Source organism: Sphaerodactylus townsendi, linkage group LG10, assembly GCF_021028975.2.
Source record: "Sphaerodactylus townsendi isolate TG3544 linkage group LG10, MPM_Stown_v2.3, whole genome shotgun sequence".
Classification (NCBI taxonomy): Eukaryota; Metazoa; Chordata; class Lepidosauria; order Squamata; family Sphaerodactylidae; genus Sphaerodactylus; species Sphaerodactylus townsendi.
Genome location: NC_059434.1, coordinates 75,072,259 through 75,091,113, shown reverse-complemented (window position 1 = coordinate 75,091,113; position 18,855 = coordinate 75,072,259). Strand labels below are relative to the sequence as shown.

Below are 18,855 nucleotides of genomic sequence, written 5' to 3'. Positions count from 1 at the left end.
TAGGTATGGCCACCAAAATACCTCTTTTGCATCCTTTCTGCTTTCTGCAGCGTAAGCATGAACTTGTAAAAATCATGCTGATTCTGAGCAAAAAATACAAGTGCTTGTTTTAGGAAGTTGGTTATACAAGTCTTCCTTAACGATCAAACATGTAATGAATTAATAGTGAATGCGTCATCACCTAATAAACCTTTAATACTGGATTCTACAGATGGAGTTCAGGGTTTTTTTTTGGGGGGGGGGGGTGTCATCTGACATTCCAGGACGATGTCCTTTGGGCTAAAATACAGTAGAATGCAAAGATTTTTCCTTACTGCATTTGCTATCACTGCTGTTCTTGTAAGGTGTGAAAAAGCTCTGAATATGTTGACCAGTTTCTCCTCCTGGATGGCATAAATCAGATGCCCAGATTGGAAGGCCTTTTGTCCTCTGTGGTCGTGTGCCTGCTTCATCTTCCTGAGGATCACTGAGGCTCCTATTGTCATTTCTGATCTGGGACCTTCCGTGCTTAAAATGCAGCTTCCACCTCAGAGAAGCTCATATTTACACACAGGGCTTACAAACAACCGATGAAGTGGTGAAAATTTGGGCCTGGCCTGTATCACTTGCCTGACAAAATGTCCCTTCATAGCAGAAACAGCAACAAAACGCCCTGTATTCAGGGACTGGAGAAGTTGTCTTTCAGGTCACAGTAAAGGTTGACCTTGATGGAATCTACTCGGGAGTCAGCGTGCTTGAAGGAGCCCAGCCAGATCTTAGCAGTGAGCTCGGTGACAGAAGCAAACCCACCCAAGTTCCTACCAGAGGTCACCCTGGCAGGGAGATACAGGAGAGCTCTGGCAAAGGCATAGGGAGCGCCACCAGCATTGACCTTCTTTGGTCGAATTCCCACTACCGTCTTAGCCAGGTTTCAGAACACAAACTAACCAGGTTTGAGGTCGTTTGTGTTCTGAAACCTGGCTAAGACGGTAGTGGGGACTCGACTGGGGAGGTCGTCCCTCAAACCTGGTTAGTTTGTGTTCTGAAACCTGGCTAAGACGGTAGTGGGGATTCGACCTTAGAGGAGGTTGGGCGGAGCATCCAGATCTTTTAAAATGTTCAGGGAGAAGAGTCGGTGAGCTGGCCAATCCAAAGCGAGTGTCCAAAGCAAGTCACTCCCCAGGGCTGGGCCGGGAAGGGAGGATTGGCTGAGCCCAGGGCTGGCACTCCCTTGAGGAAGCGTTTGAAAGGTGTGCCTAGGAGCAACCAGGGAGTAAGAGCCAGAACCATTCCAAGGCAAGTGAGAATGACAATGTACCAGTTTCACAGGTGCATTTGAGAAGGCGACGAAGCGGCGTCCTGCCTGTACCACTTTTGGACTAAAGCGGAAGGGTTGCTGTTCAGTTCAACTGGAGTTGGGTTTGAGTCCAGAACTGCCTCACCTCCCAGGATGGCTTTAGTTGGATAAGTGCTGCAGGACACAGCCTCAAACGAGACCAAAAGGAGGGGGTTTCTCTTCACCCAATTTCCACCTTCTGCTCTGCCAGTTACCTGTCCCACTAGAAACTGCTGGAAGTGAATGCGGTGTGCTTCCATAAGTAAATAAAATAAACCACTCAACACTACAGATATTAGGTGTTTACTATAAAAGTACAGCATAGTGCCAAGTTAGCAAAAAAATTTTCCTAACTTGCTCAAGTATATTTTTTCAGAAGTCTCAACTTCGTGTATGCGATTGCAAGGAAAATGACTGTCATGCATACAAGAGCCACATAATTTTGGCAAACGCCCCAACGAGTTATGTCGATGCCTTGTATTTTCAGATACTCTTCTCCGGTACATCTAACAAGAGAATTTTTTTTAAAAAAATCGATTACTAAAAATGCACAACCCTTGATTTTTAAAAAATATTCTTGCAAATAGTGGTGCTTGGGACAGTTCAAAAGAATAATACAGAATCTGCAGAGATGGAATTCCTCTTCCCATCCAAGTGCCATTTCCCCACTACAGTTGTTATAAGCAGCTTTCTCCCCAATAAGTGTCGTCTCCCGCAGCTGTTCATTTCCTTGCTTTACAGGTGATTTATCAGCCCACAATTCTCACTACCAGACTTACTATATCTGCGGTTTCCCAGCTTGCTGTAGTGCTTAAGAGCAGGTGAATTCTAATCTGGAGAACTGGGTCTGATTCCCCACTCCTCCACCTGAGTGGCAGAGGCTTATCCGGTGAACCAGATGTGTTTCCACATGCCTACAGTCTTGCTGGGTGACTTCGGGCTAGTCACAGTTCTCTCTGAACTCTCTCAGCCCCACCTACCTCACAAGGTGTCTGTTGTGGGGAGAGGAGGGGTAAGGAGCTTGTAGGCCACCTTGAGCCTCCTTACAGGAGAGAAAGGTGGGATATAAATCCAAACTCTTCTCCTTTTCAATAAGTTTAGGTAGGCATCTGCACTCATCTGCAGAAGAAGAGAAACCGTCGATCCCAATAGCACCTTGAAGACCAAGATTTCAAGGGTAAAAGAGAGTCAAAAAGTGCAGGGGGGGGGTGCCCAGAGCAGGGGTTGCCCTGGGCACCATTCCCCACCCCCATCCTGTACACCTGTCTCCAGACAACAGAGATCAGTTCATCCCGAGAAAATGGCTTCTTTGGAAGGTGGACTCTTAAGGCATTAAAAGCCGCTGAAGTCTTTCCCCTCCCCAAACCCTGCCCTGCTCAGGTTACAGCCCCCAAATCACCAGCTGTTTCCCAACCCAGGTCTGGCAACAACGCTGCACATCACACAAGACTATAGGACAGTGATGAGCATATAAAGACATCACAGCCACAAGAAAAAAAACTGTAAAGACATTTAGGTTTCAGTTTCTTAGCTTCCCTGTGCAGTTGGATAAACACTTACATTGTGAACGGACTAGGAGTGATGCAGGTCACGTTGAGCCCGGCTGTGGTGTTTTTGCAAAACTTCAGGCCAGTGAATTCATTGATCTGCAGAGCCTTTGGGGAGAGACAGACTGAATTACCTGCTTACGTCTGCATGTAGGCGAAAAGGCTTCCTTATTCCTAAACTCTGTGGCTTCACAAAGCAAAGGATTGGGAGGCAGACAAAGCGAATCACTTGCAGACTCAAGTGCCACCCAGCATATTCTGGAGACCACTGTGATTTTCAATACCGCATGGCGAGAGGAGATCCCAAACTCATAACCACAGGCTTCCCCAGTTTGGCTGTGAAGTGTGCAAGCCAAGGTCTGCCCCCTGGGTCACACCAAGTATGCAGCTGCAAGGCAGGGGTGTGGGAGACTCAGAAAACGAGTTGACTTCTAACCTGTCACTCGGTGAATAGCAGTGCCTCCAGGGCAGGGGCGGAGCAGTCACAGGGACATGTGGGGGCCACATGTTCCCAGGTGCATGGCAGTTGGTCATGTGGGGGGGCAGAGAATCACCCCCACCCCTCCCCTCGGCCCTGCCCAGCAGGCTGCTCCTTCAGTCACTGTACCATCTGCAGCTTCCTGAGGAGGAGCAGCAGCAGCAGCAGCAGCAGCAGCAGTCATTGGCCTCACCCTGTAGGAGGGCTGTGTCTGCTGGTGACCTCAACTCCACTGTTATTGTGTGGTGATACAGGAATGCGGGAAGGGAAGAAGAAGGTGACACAGGGTCGAGAAGGGGAGAAAAGGCAGGAAGGGCTGCCCTCTTCAGTGGGTACCATCACCCCTTGTATGCCGATGCAGACATCCAGGAAAAAGAGGAAGAGGAGGGAGCTTGTGATGTTGTCCCAAGGAAGGAGGAAAGGCAGGAGGGGTTGGCCCCTTTGGTGGGTGCCATTAACCCACCAAGAGTTTTCTAGAGCCCATTGTATTTGCTCGTACAACAGGCTTTACTGCTAGTAAGTAATAACAGCACACATCAAGCAATGGAATTTGAGGTCTAGAAACGGATACTGGGATGCAGTTCAAAAAATGACCCACTAGGGGTCAATGTTTAACAGATCTCTTCGAAGCTGTGGTTCATGTCAAAATGGAGATTCTTATTAGAGTGAGAGCCTCCTCTGTAGGAAACTACATTTGTAGCAGACAACCTTCACTGAAAAGCAGTCTACCCAGTATCTATTCAGCCAGGACGGCTAAATGGAAGCTCCGTGTTTAGCAGCATTAAGTCCTTTAATGCCACATGTGGAAGGAGCAACAATGGTAGGAGCCTTTCGCCTCCGGGCTGCTGCTTCTGGGCAAATAGTTGGCCTGTGTGGGAAACAAGAAGTTGACTGGTCTGATCCAGCAGGACTCTTTTCCTGCTCCTGGGGCCTGCAATGCACAGCTGCAGAAGAGACTGGGGCTCCTTCCGCACATGCAGAATACTGCACTTTCAAACTGCTTTCAATGCTCTTTGAAGCTGTGCGGAATAGCAAAATCCACTTGTAAACAGTTGTGAAAGTGGTTTGAAAACGCATTATTCTGCGTGTGCGGAAGGGGCCTGGATGGTCCTTTACAGAATACAAATGGGGACCTGCCAGACAGGTAGGGGAGAATTCCTATTCCTCAGGTTGGCTTGTCAGGCTGCTCAATCACTGGGTCTTGCTCTTTCCCCACCTACCTGCCTTAGCCCTGAGTCTGCATTTCAAGCAATAGTGGAACGGGGCAGTGCTATCTTTTGCTCCTCCAGTCTGGCCACCCTCTTAGTTCATATGGTTGGAGCAGCTACCACTCCCCCTCACGCACGCACACACACACTCCTCACTGCTGCTTCCACAGCTCCTATGGTGACAGGGAGTGGTGCCCACTGGCATCATACTCTGCAGTTCAAATGGCAAGGGGGCCAGTGTCGGTGCCCTCTTCACCTCTCAGTTAACCTGTCCGCCTGCAGCAGCATCTGCCAGGTATGGTAATCCATCTGTAAAGAGGATGAATAGGCAAGGTTGGGCCAAGGCACGTTCGGAAGATATTTCACCCACTTCCGTTTTTGAAAAAACTTTTTGTACTTTTTTTTTTCAAACCTGGGGGTTTCCCCAAGTGTGTAGAAATATTTGTTTGTGGACCCCATCTGTAGATTTAAGTAACCACAAATGGAGCCATGTTGAAAATTACACACGCCAATGATTCACAAGAAGTGAGAGTGAAACCCGACTACAGGATTGGCTTGGCAGCTGTCTGAAAAGTTTTCCTGGAGACAGAAAGTTTTGAATAATGGAGGGTTTTCCCACACCACATTTTTGCTGCAGTTCATCTTCTTAGCTGCATCGGGGGGGGGGGGGTCCCTTCTCTTTTAAACATAGTATTTTTTGCAAGTCATTGCTCTCCCAGTTTCTTCCCAAGTTTTTCCTGGGTTTTTTTAAAGCCACAGGATAACCTCAAGGGAGTACAGAAGAGTAACAACAATTATGACCTTTCCCATGGACAAGGGAAAACTTGTCCCTCTCAGTGATAGGATGTTGCAGGCTGGACACTGTTTGGTGGACATCGCTACAGTGATTATTTCTTGCAAAACTTTTTTTTATGGCAGGACGGGGGAGGCTCTCAATACTTGGGACCAGGCTGGGGCCAGGGAATCTGAAGGACCATCATCTCCCACATGTTCCTGCCCAGGAATGAAGGTAACAGGGAGAGGCCCTCTTGACGGTCCCATCAATCAAAGAAGCTCCATTGGTGGGGAAACAAATGAGGGCCTTTTCAGTGGCAGCCCCTTGATTATGGAGCAGCCTTCTGAGGGACATGAACCTGGCCACTTCACTCCCAATCTGTCTGTGGCCCCCATCTGCAGATTTATGTAACCACAAATGGAGCCATCTTGAAAATTACATATACTGACAAATTGAGAGGCAGCAAAATACAGTTTTACTTGTGATGGCGTCGGATTTGTTCTTCTGCCTACTGCCGGTTTTAAACTTTCAATTTTACGTAGTGATTTTTATGCATTTGATTGTAATTTAATAATACATTGTTAAGCTGCCTTGAATTCCTGTAAGGTAGAATGGAGGCAAACGAACAAATGAAATACTTACGTTCAACCCATAGCGAGTGATACTGAAGTACTGTAGCCACAGCAACCAAGGAGAAATGGTTGTGATATTTACCAACAAGCCAGAGAACAGCTGCAAACACAGGAAAAAGGTGGGGGGGGGGGGAGCAGAACTCTTCAGAACACAGAATTTCCCTCAGGCTCAATCCCTGGTAGTCCTAGCTCAAAGGCTTCAAAGAAAAGACCTCTCCATATCAGAGCTGCCACAGAGCCGCCACCAGCCAGAGGAGGCCAGAGCAAGCTAGGTGGACCGATATTTCCTGACTCAACTAAGTCACATTTGTGCCATCCACTTGCATACACATGGCAAGGACTATTCTGCGGGGAAGGCTCCGCCTCAGTGGCGGACGGCCCAGGGGGACATATGGGGTTAAATGTCTCTGGGCTGTGGCCATTTAGTCATGTGGGGGTAGAAAATTGTCCCCACACTCCTCCTGCTTCCCCCTGGTCCAATACACTGACTTCAAGACCTGGTGCAAAAAAAAAGTTGTTTGGTCGTGAAGGGGGAGGGCGACTTCCCATACACTGTGTGTGTGTCTGTGCGCGTGCGTGTGTGTGTCTGTGAGACAGAAAGAGAGAGAGAGAGAGACTCAGATTTTGCACCGGGTTATATTTTCCCAAGATACACCTCTGCTCTGCCTGCACCAGAAGGCAAAGCACTTTACTTTCCCCTACAGGAATGAAGGGTGGTGCTTTGCTTACAGGAGAGAAACTAGACTGGTGTGCTACCAGGGTGCTGGTTATACTTGCTGGCTGCCCCTGGTGGCCACAGCCATGAAGCATCAAGCATGCTCCAAGGTACAAAGCTGCATACTTGATTCTGTTTCTTGGCTGCATCTGAACGCAGCAGAATTCTGGATAACGAAAGGAATGCTGGGAGACTTGGCAGGGGCGGGAGAGGATTAGGACAAAAATCTTGACTTTCCACAGGATGCATCTAACGTGAACATAGACTGAAACTGTTTTTAAGAACTGAAACACTAACACATTAAAACGAACAGGGGCAAACTGAGAAATTCAAATGGGTCAGGAACTAGTCAAGATGACCACGACACTGGCTAGCTGGTGAGCTGACACTGACTGTTGCATACCTGCATGTATTTTATGTGTTTATTCGTATCTTGCTTTTCTCCTCAGGTGGGATACACAGCAACTTTCATAACATCATTCGCTACTCCTCTACTCTCTTACAGCAAAACCCTGTGAGGTAGGCCAGGCAGAGAGTTTGGGATGACCCCAAAATCGCCCAGAGAGCTTCCACGGCAGTCGTGGGGAATTTGAACCTGAGTCACTCAGGGTCCTAGGCCTGCCACTCTACCCACTATACCACACTGCCCCTGAAGCCAAGCGACTCTTGCAGCACTGGTGGCGCTGCCAGGCCTTGGCTCTGCTTGCCCCTGGTGGCCAGTGGCCTTCCAGGGAAGAGGCCCACTAGGAATTTCTTCAGAGGGTTAAACAAGCAATCCACCCTTGAGGACAGAACCCTGTTAAGCAGCAGCAAAGCAACGCCCGAATCCTTAAGCCAGGCAACAACACACTCTAGTTTGTCAGGAGGGCACTCACAATCATAAAAACAAAGCAAATGTTGATGAGGAGGTTGGCGACGGAGGAGACGCTTTGTCCGGTTGCAATGGCGAGAGATAGCGAACTAGCGGCGTAGGCGATCAGTATGAGGGTAATCATCATGATAAAGAAGGCTTCTGCGGTAGGCTTGAATCCTAAACAAACAGGGGGGAAAGCATAATTCACAAAAGAAGGGGTTTCTGAGCATGCGCTGATACCCATTTGCAATGCAATCCTCTGCAGAGTTAGCCAGTGGGTTTAGAGTAACTTCATCATGTCGTATTGTTGATTGATATTGTTGATTTTTTTTTTGTTACCGTCAAGTCACAGCTGATTTTTGGCAACCCAGTTGGGGTTTCAAGGTGGTTTTCCATTGCTTACCTCCACTTCACAACCTTGGTGGTCTTCCATGGAAATAATTGCCAGGGTTGACGCTAGAAATATGTGACTGGCACAGGGTCACCCAGTAAGTTTCCATGCCAGAGCGGGGATTCAAACCAGGTGGATGGGTGGGAGGCTCTGGTTTCGAAGTGTGTGCTCCTACCCATCCCACCAACCTTGCAGGTTGTCCTAGAAGTGCAGTGCCAAGAGGAGTTGCCCATTCTCCACATTAGCTCAGTGTCACCCACAGGTACAAGAACCTGCCTGGAAGTGCCCCCACCAACATCAGCCTTGCAAATGACCTGCCTCTCTCTTCCTAAAGAGATTAGGAAGAGGCAATACCCCAGGTTGGGAAAGCTAGTTCCCATCTCCAGCCCTAGTCGATATGTTTCTGTGGAACAAAGAGTATATTAATATGAACTCATTGAGGAATTCTTTTCAGCCATTCTTCAAAAAAACTTATCCCATCTTTCTAATTTCTGACTAACTCCTCCAAAAGACCACTTTAATTTACATCAGTTTTGTCTAGAAGTTGTGATTAAGTCAACTTTGTCCCATCTTCAGGCATTCCCAGGCTTAGAACATTAAGCCAAGTATCCAGCCATTAGTTTTAATTACCCAACAGGTATGTGTGACAGTCTTCCCTTGTCTTCCTTCTGGAAGACAAGGGCCCTGGAAAGATCAAGCTCTCTTAGTGTGGAGTAGTGGTGAGATGGTTAAATCTCTGGGAAATCTAGGTTCGAATCCCAACTTGTGCCATGGAAGATTGCTGGGTTACCTTGGGCCTGTCATGGACAATCAGCCTAACTATCTCACAGGACAAAATCGAGAAAAGAATGGTATAAGCCGCTTTGGGGGCCCATTAGATCAGAGCTAGAATACTCACTGGTTCAGAATTAAAGTATCAAACAGAGAACAGGGAAGGGAGAAAGAGAAGTCTAAGGTAAATCACAAGGAGGTAGGAGAATAATTATTTTGGTGGGATACTTGCCTATTATGAAATAATTTATACAGGTGAAGATGATCCCAGGTAAAGTCCTCATAGGTATCATATCAGCTAGTATCTTTGAGAAGAAGTACGCAGACACTCTGTAGTAACCACTTATGTATTCATGCCTAAAATACAAAGTACATAACAATACTGAGGACTGGGACTGGTGGAATACAAAAATCCAATCACCCCGTCAATCAATTAATCAATTCCCTCAATCCTATTTAGACCCTGAATCATCTGACAGCTGTTCTCCAAACATAGCTTTGCTGACAAAGCCACAGGTAAAATATCTGCTTGCTTCTGGTACCACACAATACAATATAAACGCGTTCTTATGAAACGTATGCAGAGAAAGTCATAAGCAGAATATCAGAGAAAGACTGTCACAGCACTCAGTCAAAAGTATTATGCCCCCCACTTGTATTTCCACTGATGCAACCATTTTCTGAATGATATAATACACACACACACTACCCCGGGTGCACTTTTTCACCTAGGACAGTGATGGCGAACCTTTTTGAGACCAAGTGCCCAAATTGCAACCCAAACCCCACTTATTTATTGCAAAGTGCCAACCCGGCAATTTAACCTGAATGCTGAGTTTTTAGTTTAGAAAAAAACAGTTGGCTCCCTCTTCCTCCGCCCCACTTGCTTGAGCTGGGGCCAGCCTGCTCTAGCCTCCAGCAAGTCCCGTGCGCACTGCTCTGTGCCTTTCTAGCATCTCTGACTCCTCTGCGCCCCCCACCCCCCCTCGGGCAGCAGCCACCTGGAGCACAGGCACCAGGCCTGCCAGCCGAGTCCTTGCTCTCACCGTGGTGTGTGCACGTCATGCTCAGTGGCCCAGGCCAGCCTAGATGTGTGTGTGTGGGGGGGTGATTTTCCGTCCCCCACATGACGAACTCTGTGCGCGCATGCCCACAGAGAGGGCTCCGAGTGCGGTTCGCCATCACTGACCTAGGACATCTTTGTCACCCTGAAAAGGGGAAAGAAGGACTTTACCCCCTTTGAGTGTTGATGTACGGTAAAAGAACAAACTAAAAGATCGATCAGCAGCAGGATGGCATCCTGCTACAAACAAATTTACCTACATAAATATCCTTTTCTCTGTGATAAAAAGTTCAACAGTCGTAACACTATTCAAACACTGATTGGTTGTCAAGAAGAACAAAACTCCAACTCTAGAGGAAAAAACAACACACAAACATAAACCGAAGGTTAGAAAAAACTGTGACACAGACCTTTTAACTAACAAAATAGAGAGCGGATCACATTATAGAACTGTTAACAGTTGTTAGAAACCCTTTGAACAGAACTGTGAAAACGAAGGCCACCATCCACTGGAAAGCTGTCCTGAGCAATTAAGGAAATGTAGGTTGTCTGGTGTGTGGGGAGGAGAGAAGGAAGCAGGAAAGGGGAAGAGGCTATATGGGGCTTTCAGAAAAGGGAAAGAAGAAATTGTGGGGGAAGGGCAGATTCCACATGGGCCCAAAACAACAGTGTGAAAACGGTGTGAAAAAAGCAGCATGAAAATGCTGTGAAAACGGTGTAAGCCCCTTTACACCGTTTTCACAGCATTTCCACCCTGCTGTTTTTGGCCCATGTGGAATCCGCCAAGGAAATTTTATTTATTTATATCCCGCCTTTCACCCTAGTGGGGCCCCAAAGCTTACACCATTCTCTTCGTCGCCATTTTATCCTGTGAGGTAGTTAGGCTGAGAATCTATGACTGGCCCAAGGTCACCCTGCAACCTTCCACGGCACAAGTTGGGATTCGAACCTGGATTCCCCAAAGCTTAGTCCAACACTTTAACCATCTCCCCACTACTCCACACTAAATCGTTCCCACTGATATTTTGCTCCTTCCAAAAGAGAGCCCTAATTCGAATGCTTGCACTCTGATATTTTGGTTCCTTTCTATGGCCCTATTTTGGGAGAGTCCACATGCTATTGCTGTCAGCCAATCTTGTGTCAGTGGCCCCCCCCCCCCCCCCACTTTCCTGCAAGATTCTCTCAAACTGGTTAGGTATGACATTTTTGAGGGGAAAAAACACAGGAAAAGTAGCCTTGGACACTGTAAAGATGAGAATTTTGGCTGGTCCCACTCACATCAGTACCATTTTCATTACCTCAGTTCCCATGAATACCATTTCCTGCCTGCTGCCGAAGTAAGCTTTTCCAGGCATTCAAAAATGTAAGTAGATTGCTACAGCAGGATACTATTATACAAATCTATCTCAACAATGGACCAGTTCCAAACTTTTCATACCTTTCTCCTTATAACTCCACAATGCAAAAGGCGGATTCCGCATGGGCCAAAAACAGCAGTGTGAAAATGGTGTGAAAACAGTGTAAACCATTTTACACCGTTTTCACACCACTGTTTTTGGCCCGTGCGGAATCCGCCATACTTTTTAAAAAGTGGAACTGATACATTTTTGCAATAGATTATTATAGTGTTATGATATTATTATGATCATGCACCTTTTGCCCTGGCTTCTTTGGAGGAAAGGTTACATAAAAACATACCAGCTAAATTACACTGCAAATGTTAATTTAAAAAACATACCAGCTAAATTACACTGCAAATGTTAATTTATTGGTCATGCATTCCTCGCATTTACTAACCTATTCTGAATGCCAGTGACATCATTTTCAACATTTGCAAAAAGAATTCCAATGGCTATTCCCAGAACAGTTGTAATACAAATCTAGGAAGGGGGTAAAAAAAATCAAATTAACAAAATTAACTTTGAAAATGCCCATAACTTGTGAGAGCATCATAATCAGCATCTATTCCTCTGCTACCATGATAGCTAAACTTCTGAAAAGGTTGAACATATGGAACTACCTTATACAGAGACAGACCATTGGCCTGTGGATGGCAGTATAGTCTCCTCTAACGGGCAGTGCCTCTCTAGGGTCCCAAGAAGTCTTTCACAACATCTACTTCCTGTTCTTTTTAGATGGAGATCCCAGGGACTGGCACCAGGTCTTTCTCTGTGGAACCAGCTGCTCTACCATGGAGTTGTGGCCCCAACTTTTGTGGAGTGGAATGTGTGGTGCTGTACCATACGGCCAACAGCTGTTTTCACTAAAGCGGTAGAAACAAAGTTTGCGTCTAACAGAGATTTCTGGATAATATACTGCAGAGGCTGGGATTGAAGAGCTGGAAGGGAAGAAAAAACCCATGACAGCATAGCTCTATTCCCTCTATAACAGGGGTAGGGAACCTTTAACACTCAAAGAGCCATTTGGACCCATTTTCCATGGGAAAAGAAAACACTTGGAGCCGCAAATAATTTTTGACATTTAAAATAAAGATAACACTGTATATATTGGGTTTTTTTACCTTTTACTCCACTCATTCTGAGAAGCGCATGGATGCGCCCGCCCTGCTGCCTGCAGGGCAGGCAAGGATGGGGCCAGTGGCTTGGCCTTGCCGGCCGCCGGGAAAGCACCCACCCCGCTCGAACGGAGTGGGCGAGAGGGGAAGCCTGTGGCACTGCCCAGCCGGCCACGGGCAATTGATGCGCCTGCCCTGCTGCCTGCAGGGCGGGCAAGGATGAAGCCGGCGGCTCGGCCTTGCCGGCCACCGGGAAAGTGCCCGCCCCGCTCCAACGGGGCGGGCGAGAGGGGAAGCCCATGGCACAGCCCAGCCATCCGCGGGCAGTTGGTGTGCCCGCCCTGCTGCCTGCAGGGCAGGCAAGGATGAAGCTGGCAGCTTGGCTCGTGGAGCCGCAGTGCAAGGGCAGAAGAGCCGCATGCGGCTCTCGAGCCGCAGGTTCCCTACCCCTGCTCTATAAGAATACCCTCCTGAACAATTCTGTTCGGCACATTTAGTGAAATGATGGAAGCGTGGGGGCCTTCCAAGTAGTCTTGACAGACTTCCACGCTGCTGGAGCCACCACAAAGAATCTGCATGAACAAGCAATTGTTCTCATGAGCGAAGCTGTTATTGAGGAATACAACATGAAGATCGCTGAGGAATTTGGGTACAGTCATTGTTTCTCAGCTAACCTACCTCTCAGAGTTGTCATGAGGTTAAAGTTGGGCAGGGGGGATACCACACTGAAATCTTTGGATGAATTGACAGGATTTTTTTTAAAAAATGTGATATTTATTTTAAACATTTATATTCTGTCTTCCCAAAACTATCCAAGGAGGCAAACATCAAAATGACACAATTACCATATATACTCGTGTATAAGCCGACCCGTTTATAAGCCGAGGCACCTAATTTTACTGCCCAAACCTGGGAACTTATTGACTTGCGTATAAGCCAAGGGTGGGAAGTCGGGAGGCAGAGGGAGCTCCTTATTTGGGCAGTGACATCAGGGGGAGTCACTGCCCAAATAAGGAGCTCCCTCTGCCTGCCGGCTGAGTTTGACGAAGCCCAGCCAGCCAGGGTGCCTCGGGGTTCCCCCTTCACCCTCCAAGGGGGGCAGCAACAAGCGGCTTGTGCAGCCGCTGGGAGGTCGTCCCGGCCACGCCCCCAGCCTTGGCAGAGGCCTGAAGAGCCGACTGGTAAGTGGTGACTCGTGTATAAGCTGAGGGGGCATTTTTCAGCCTTAAAACAGGGATGAAAAACTCGGCTTAAACGCAAGTATATACGGTATATCCTATCTATCGCAGATACAAAAATAAATGGCAGCATAAACATTTTAAACAGTATTAAAAACAGATCGTCAAAATTTAATGGAAGCAGCAAATAGTCATTGTTCAGGATTGCAAATTAAGTGATAAAAAAGGATATAAAGATCAGTTCTAAACCGATTTTTATCTTGAAAATGTAACGTACATGTTGTTTAAATTAAAATGTTTATAATTTAATTTGAGCTCAACCCACCCCCCATAAAGTTATCCAAATATCTGAAAAAGTAAAATTCCAATAGAACGTTTGCTGAATTTCACAAGAAGCCCCATCTTATTCACTGTATGAAATTGCTTTAATTGACAATATTATACCAGATTCTGGGTCATTTTAAAAGTAATGAAGAGTGATAGAAATCTCAGAAAAGAGGATGGTAACAGGCTGTTCAGCATTGTTTAAGGCACGAGGGATTGCGTGAATCTTAACACTGCAATGCATTCGCCTACATGGTACCACGGCACTAAGGACCTGTTGAAAGGACCAAATGTCAGGGATAATTCTGCGGCTAAACCAATTGAAGTGGGAAACAAAGATCACATCAATCCCAATTTAAGCAGATTGGCAAACAGGGCTTAATGAAATGTGGGGTCTTTCAAGACTGCATTGCAAATCCACCCTTAATGAGGTTAGGGAGATATGAATTATGGTGAGAAAAAAGCCAGGGCCATTAACCCTGGGCGTTTGTACTGCTATTAAAACCGTAATCCTTGTCACAAGGTCAAGCTTTTACAAAGCAATTAATAGGGATCCCAATAATATCAACATACACCCCCAAAAAAAGCCTTTAACTTCACACACTCTGAAGAGATGGTCAGCTATCACCTGGCATTTTGTTTCAAACTGTCACAGATTTTGTAGGACTCTGCATGTTGCAGACTGCAACACAGACATGATTTGCCAGCCCAACTTACTTTTCCAACTCCCTTGATCAGAGATGAGGCAAGCTCAAAAATGAATGGTGCCAAAGAAGTATGACATTGTGTAAATATCTCTTTCATGTTTTGGGTGCTTAAATCTCTTTCATACCAGCCCTGCTGACAAGTTGCAGTGGGCGCACATCCATTCTGAATGTAGATTATTTAAATTAAATAATGAATTTAGATAATTATATTCAAAATTATAAATAATCATAAAATATAATGAAATGGTACATTTAAAATATATTATATAGATCATGATTTGTTGGAGGTCCAGGGCCTTTCCAGAATCCCCCAAACTCTCTGAATGGGGGAACATACTGGAATACAGGTAGAGATCTTGGATCTTCCTAATTGTTTAAGAACAGTTGCAGCTATACAGGATGGTGATTCAGAGTGTGGCCATGCAGGGAGGAGAAAGGGGAGATTAATTTTCTCACCCTCACATGGATGAGAATATTAAACACTCTTTCTCTCCTCTGCAGATGGCCCTTATCCAAACCAGAGACCACCCAACTTAATGTGTTCTTTCAAAGCGATTTTTTTTACTATGTAAATATTTCGTGTGTGTTTTATTTCGGTGTTTAACCGTGGCATTTTATGTATGGTACGTTGTGATTTTAAATGCAGTTCTATAGACTGAGAAAGATAGGGGCTGGATGGGTGAATGAAATATGTTATGAATGGATGGTAGCTGTACCTAGGGGGTGGAGCTGACTGGTTTGTTCAGTAAGTCTTTGTATGAGAGACCATTAGTAGAGTGTGCGTGGAGAGATGAGAGATGAGTAAGGTGCTGTAGAATGTGAGAGAAATCTGTGCTCTGTATGGAAGCTATCAGTCTCTAAGTAGTGTGATAAACGAGAAATGTGTTTTCTACTAGGAATGAGGAGATGAGTCATAAGGGAGGACAAGATAAGACTGCTGGATGACTAGGCTGAAGGGCAAAACTTGTGTCAGATTGTATTTATTGAACATGCTTAATAGGCTAATGCATATTAACTTCTCCTCCTGCTCTGATGACAAACGGTATTAAAATGAACATACAGGAAGAATATGGGAAGGGGCACATATTAAGGAGGAACATGTAAATAGGAGGAACAGAAAGTTGTGACTCTAAGTACCCTTAACCAATGAGGGAACAGAGAGGGTGTGGCGAATTCTTTTGGTCTTTTGTTCTCTTGGTCCAACTAAGAATTCTAAGGCTCTGGCCTTTGGCAGCAGCACTATAAGTAGGAGACGTTAAGGAAGGCAAGGAAGCAGCAAAACACACAATACGACAAAGAGGTACCTTGACATGTGTTACATATAAGAGATCACACAGGAAAGAGTAAAAACATTACAGATCCTATCACAAATCAACTGTTGTGGCCCTGAACACTGTGACATTTAAACTGGTTTGACATGGGTTCACGCTGTTCGTGTAGACATGCCCCAAACACAGTTCAGAGAAAACACATTGTGCATCTCATAACATATCGAGCACAATTCTTCTCACAACCCTTTGCTATTTAAATTCAAAGCATTTTCATACAGAACCCAGCTGTATTACTTCCTCGTAATAAACATGATGAAAAGAAAGGCCTACCTGCGCTATGGAGTTTTGTGGATTCCCTATCAAATTTTTAAATGTGCGCCTAGACACCCACTTCAGCTGATGAAAGAAGGAGGTGGAGTACGGAATAAGATTGAAAGAGGTCTTTCTATTTTTATTTTCTAAAGACAGCTGCTTCAATTTTTCTTTCATTTTTATGCATTCAGCAGATTGAGAATATTGTTTGGCTAATATTTCTGCAATAGACGGAGCTTCTCCTTCGGTTTCTTCCAGGTCTGATTGAAATTGGGAGGGGAGGAATGAAAACAACAGGTTATCATGTTGCAAGTCAGTGATAGACAGTATGGTTGTTTCTGCACAGCCAGAAAACGGCGCCCAAGGGATGGTAGAAACATTGTCCCTGGGGCGCAGTTTGCACAGCTGGCGCTGCTGAGCAAACAGCAGCTGAGCGAGGTTTTTCAAAAGCGGTGTCTTCCCGCAGGCACCGTGCAAACTGCACCAGTGTGAGGGCGCCGATTTGGCCCTTCTGGTTTCCCATTTACTTACCTCTCCTCCCTGCACAGCTCTGGACAGCTGGAGGGACATGGTCACGCTGCCCTCTGACCCCCGGACATCGGAGGGCAGTGTGGGCGTGTCCCTCCAGCAGTCCAGAGCTACGTAAGGAGGAGAGGTAAGTAAAAGGAACGAGCCGCCTCTGCAGGTCGCAGCAGCTTTGGGGCCGCCCACATGTTACCATGCAAGCGGTTATGAAGCTCCACTGGAATGAATTATGCCGGTGGAGAGCAGTTTCCTGCCTATGATATCTGGTTCAGTTGGTTTTGCAGGCAGGTTTGCACCCTGCTCCAAGCATGATGACCTCCATAGACTTTACCATGACCTCTTGTAGATACCTCTTGAGCTATCCCTCGAGAAGATGAAGAAGAGTCGGATTAAATACCCTGCTTTTTCTCTGACATAAGGAATCTCAAGGTGGCCTACAACTGCCTTTCAAACTTCCCACCCCACACACAACAGGCACCTTGTGAGGTAGCTCGGGCTGAGAAATGTTAAAGAAAACTGTGACTAGCCCAAGATCACCCAGCATGCTTCATGGGGAGGGGGAACAAATCTGGTTTGCCAGATTAGAGTCTACAACTCTTAACCGCTGCACCAGACTGGTCTATCTCCACCACCACCTGTTCTGTAATCAGATGATTTAATTTTTAATTTTTTAATCCCTTGTGGAGACCTTTGAAAGGGGAAGGAAGAGACAATGGCTTGAAAGAAATTTCCATGTACACTAGATAGTTGCACAGCATGCTCGCTCGTGCATTAGCACATGACTCACTGTCAGGAACAAAGCCTGGTGTATGTAACTTGACTGTACCTTTCATGTAAACTGACTGATATGCAACTTTTGATATGCAAAAAGGGATTTCTCTTTCTCTTCCTCTCTCTTCTGATCTTTATAGCTTTAACACAGATTCAAGAGAAACAGGATGTAATCGTTGCTCAAGAGGGGAGGCTAGCCAGGTGGCTGGATCTATTTATGTTGCAGCCTTGAGGCACCTAAGCCTCTGAACAACTCTCTTCAACTCTCTGAACAACTCTCTTCACACTTTCTCTGGGAAACAAGAAGGGGGGAATCAATTGGGGATAAAGGGTTCCCAGAAAGGGTTCCCTTCTCAAGCTAGGGTCCTCGGTGTCTTTCAATAATCGCTACTGATCAAGAATCCAGAGTCTGTTTATTGACTGAAGGTCCGAGACCTAACACTCACTGAAAACCTTTGGCTCTTCCATGAACAGTTGGTGGTTTATGGATTTTGGAAACATAAATATTTTCATACTGAAATAATTCAGTGTAATTAAAAATATGGGCTTGGGATAGGAAACGGAGAAGTATATGTCCCTGGTCCCCAACGCTGCTATTCTTCTACAGAGTTGTCCAAAGACCATGGGGGGCAATTCATCCATTACAAATAGGGTTTCCTACTCTGGGTTGGAAAAATCTTGGGAGATTTGGGGCGAAGTCTGAAGTGGAGAGGGAAAGGATTTCAACCGGACATTACACAACTGAGAAGTCATTTCCTCCAGGGGAAAGGATCTTTGTAGTCTAGAGATCAGTTGTAAAGATCTCCAGGCAACACATGTGGAGGTTGGCAATCCTAATTGGAAACTCCACTTTTGAAACATGCTGTGCAAATTTGTGGCTGGGAACTTAATTCCTAGCTGTGGGAAGGCCTCCTGATTCAGATCAGGAGTCTGTGATAGAAAGAGGAGGTTGGAGCTGCCGCCAGCCCCCCGCCCCCACTGTCTACCTGATCTGAAAAGGGTCTGGGAAGCCACTATCTGAGGAAATGGATGTATTGCTGCCAGGATAAGGAATTTTCCTCAACGGGTACAATTTTGTAACTTGTGAATCAGCCCCAGTATTTTCTCCTGCCAGTTCTTTTCTTCCAGACACATGTTCACGGAGTAAACATTTTCCTTCTCCACCCACTGCTTGCTTGCTTTAAATCTGCTTGAGAGCCAGCTTGGTGTAGTGGTTAAGAGCAGGTGCATTCTGATCTGGAGAACCGGGTTTCCCTGCTCTGCCACTTGAACTGTGGAGGCTTTTCTGGTGAACCAGATTAGCTTGTGCACTCCAACACATGCCAACCGGGTGACCTTGGGCAAGTCACAGCTCTTCAGAGCTCTCTCAGCCCCACCTACCTCACAGAGTGTTTGTTGTGGGAGGAAGGGAAAGGAGATTGTAAGCCCCTTTGAGTCTCTTCACAGGAGAGAAAGGGGGGGATATAAATCCAAACTCTTCTTCTTTTGTTCTACCTCCCAGGGT

The 18,855-nt window shown here is 46.2% G+C and overlaps 1 protein-coding gene across 1 annotated transcript in view; it reads right to left on the bottom strand.

Moving 5' to 3' along the window:
* Positions 1 to 1,673: 1,673 nt before the first annotated feature.
* The window catches only part of LOC125439636 (broad substrate specificity ATP-binding cassette transporter ABCG2-like), a 29,414-nt gene continuing 12,232 nt past the window's right edge, over positions 1,674 to 18,855 (bottom strand). Inside the window, exons 8-15 of the mRNA XM_048508752.1 lie at positions 16,074 to 16,315; positions 11,546 to 11,628; positions 10,009 to 10,098; positions 8,918 to 9,042; positions 7,546 to 7,700; positions 5,966 to 6,055; positions 2,876 to 2,970; positions 1,674 to 1,821 (exon numbers count right to left, since the gene is read on the bottom strand). Coding sequence (XP_048364709.1) covers positions 1,674 to 1,821; positions 2,876 to 2,970; positions 5,966 to 6,055; positions 7,546 to 7,700; positions 8,918 to 9,042; positions 10,009 to 10,098; positions 11,546 to 11,628; positions 16,074 to 16,315 — 1,028 coding nt within the window. The remainder of the gene's footprint in view (positions 1,822 to 2,875; positions 2,971 to 5,965; positions 6,056 to 7,545; positions 7,701 to 8,917; positions 9,043 to 10,008; positions 10,099 to 11,545; positions 11,629 to 16,073; positions 16,316 to 18,855) is intronic.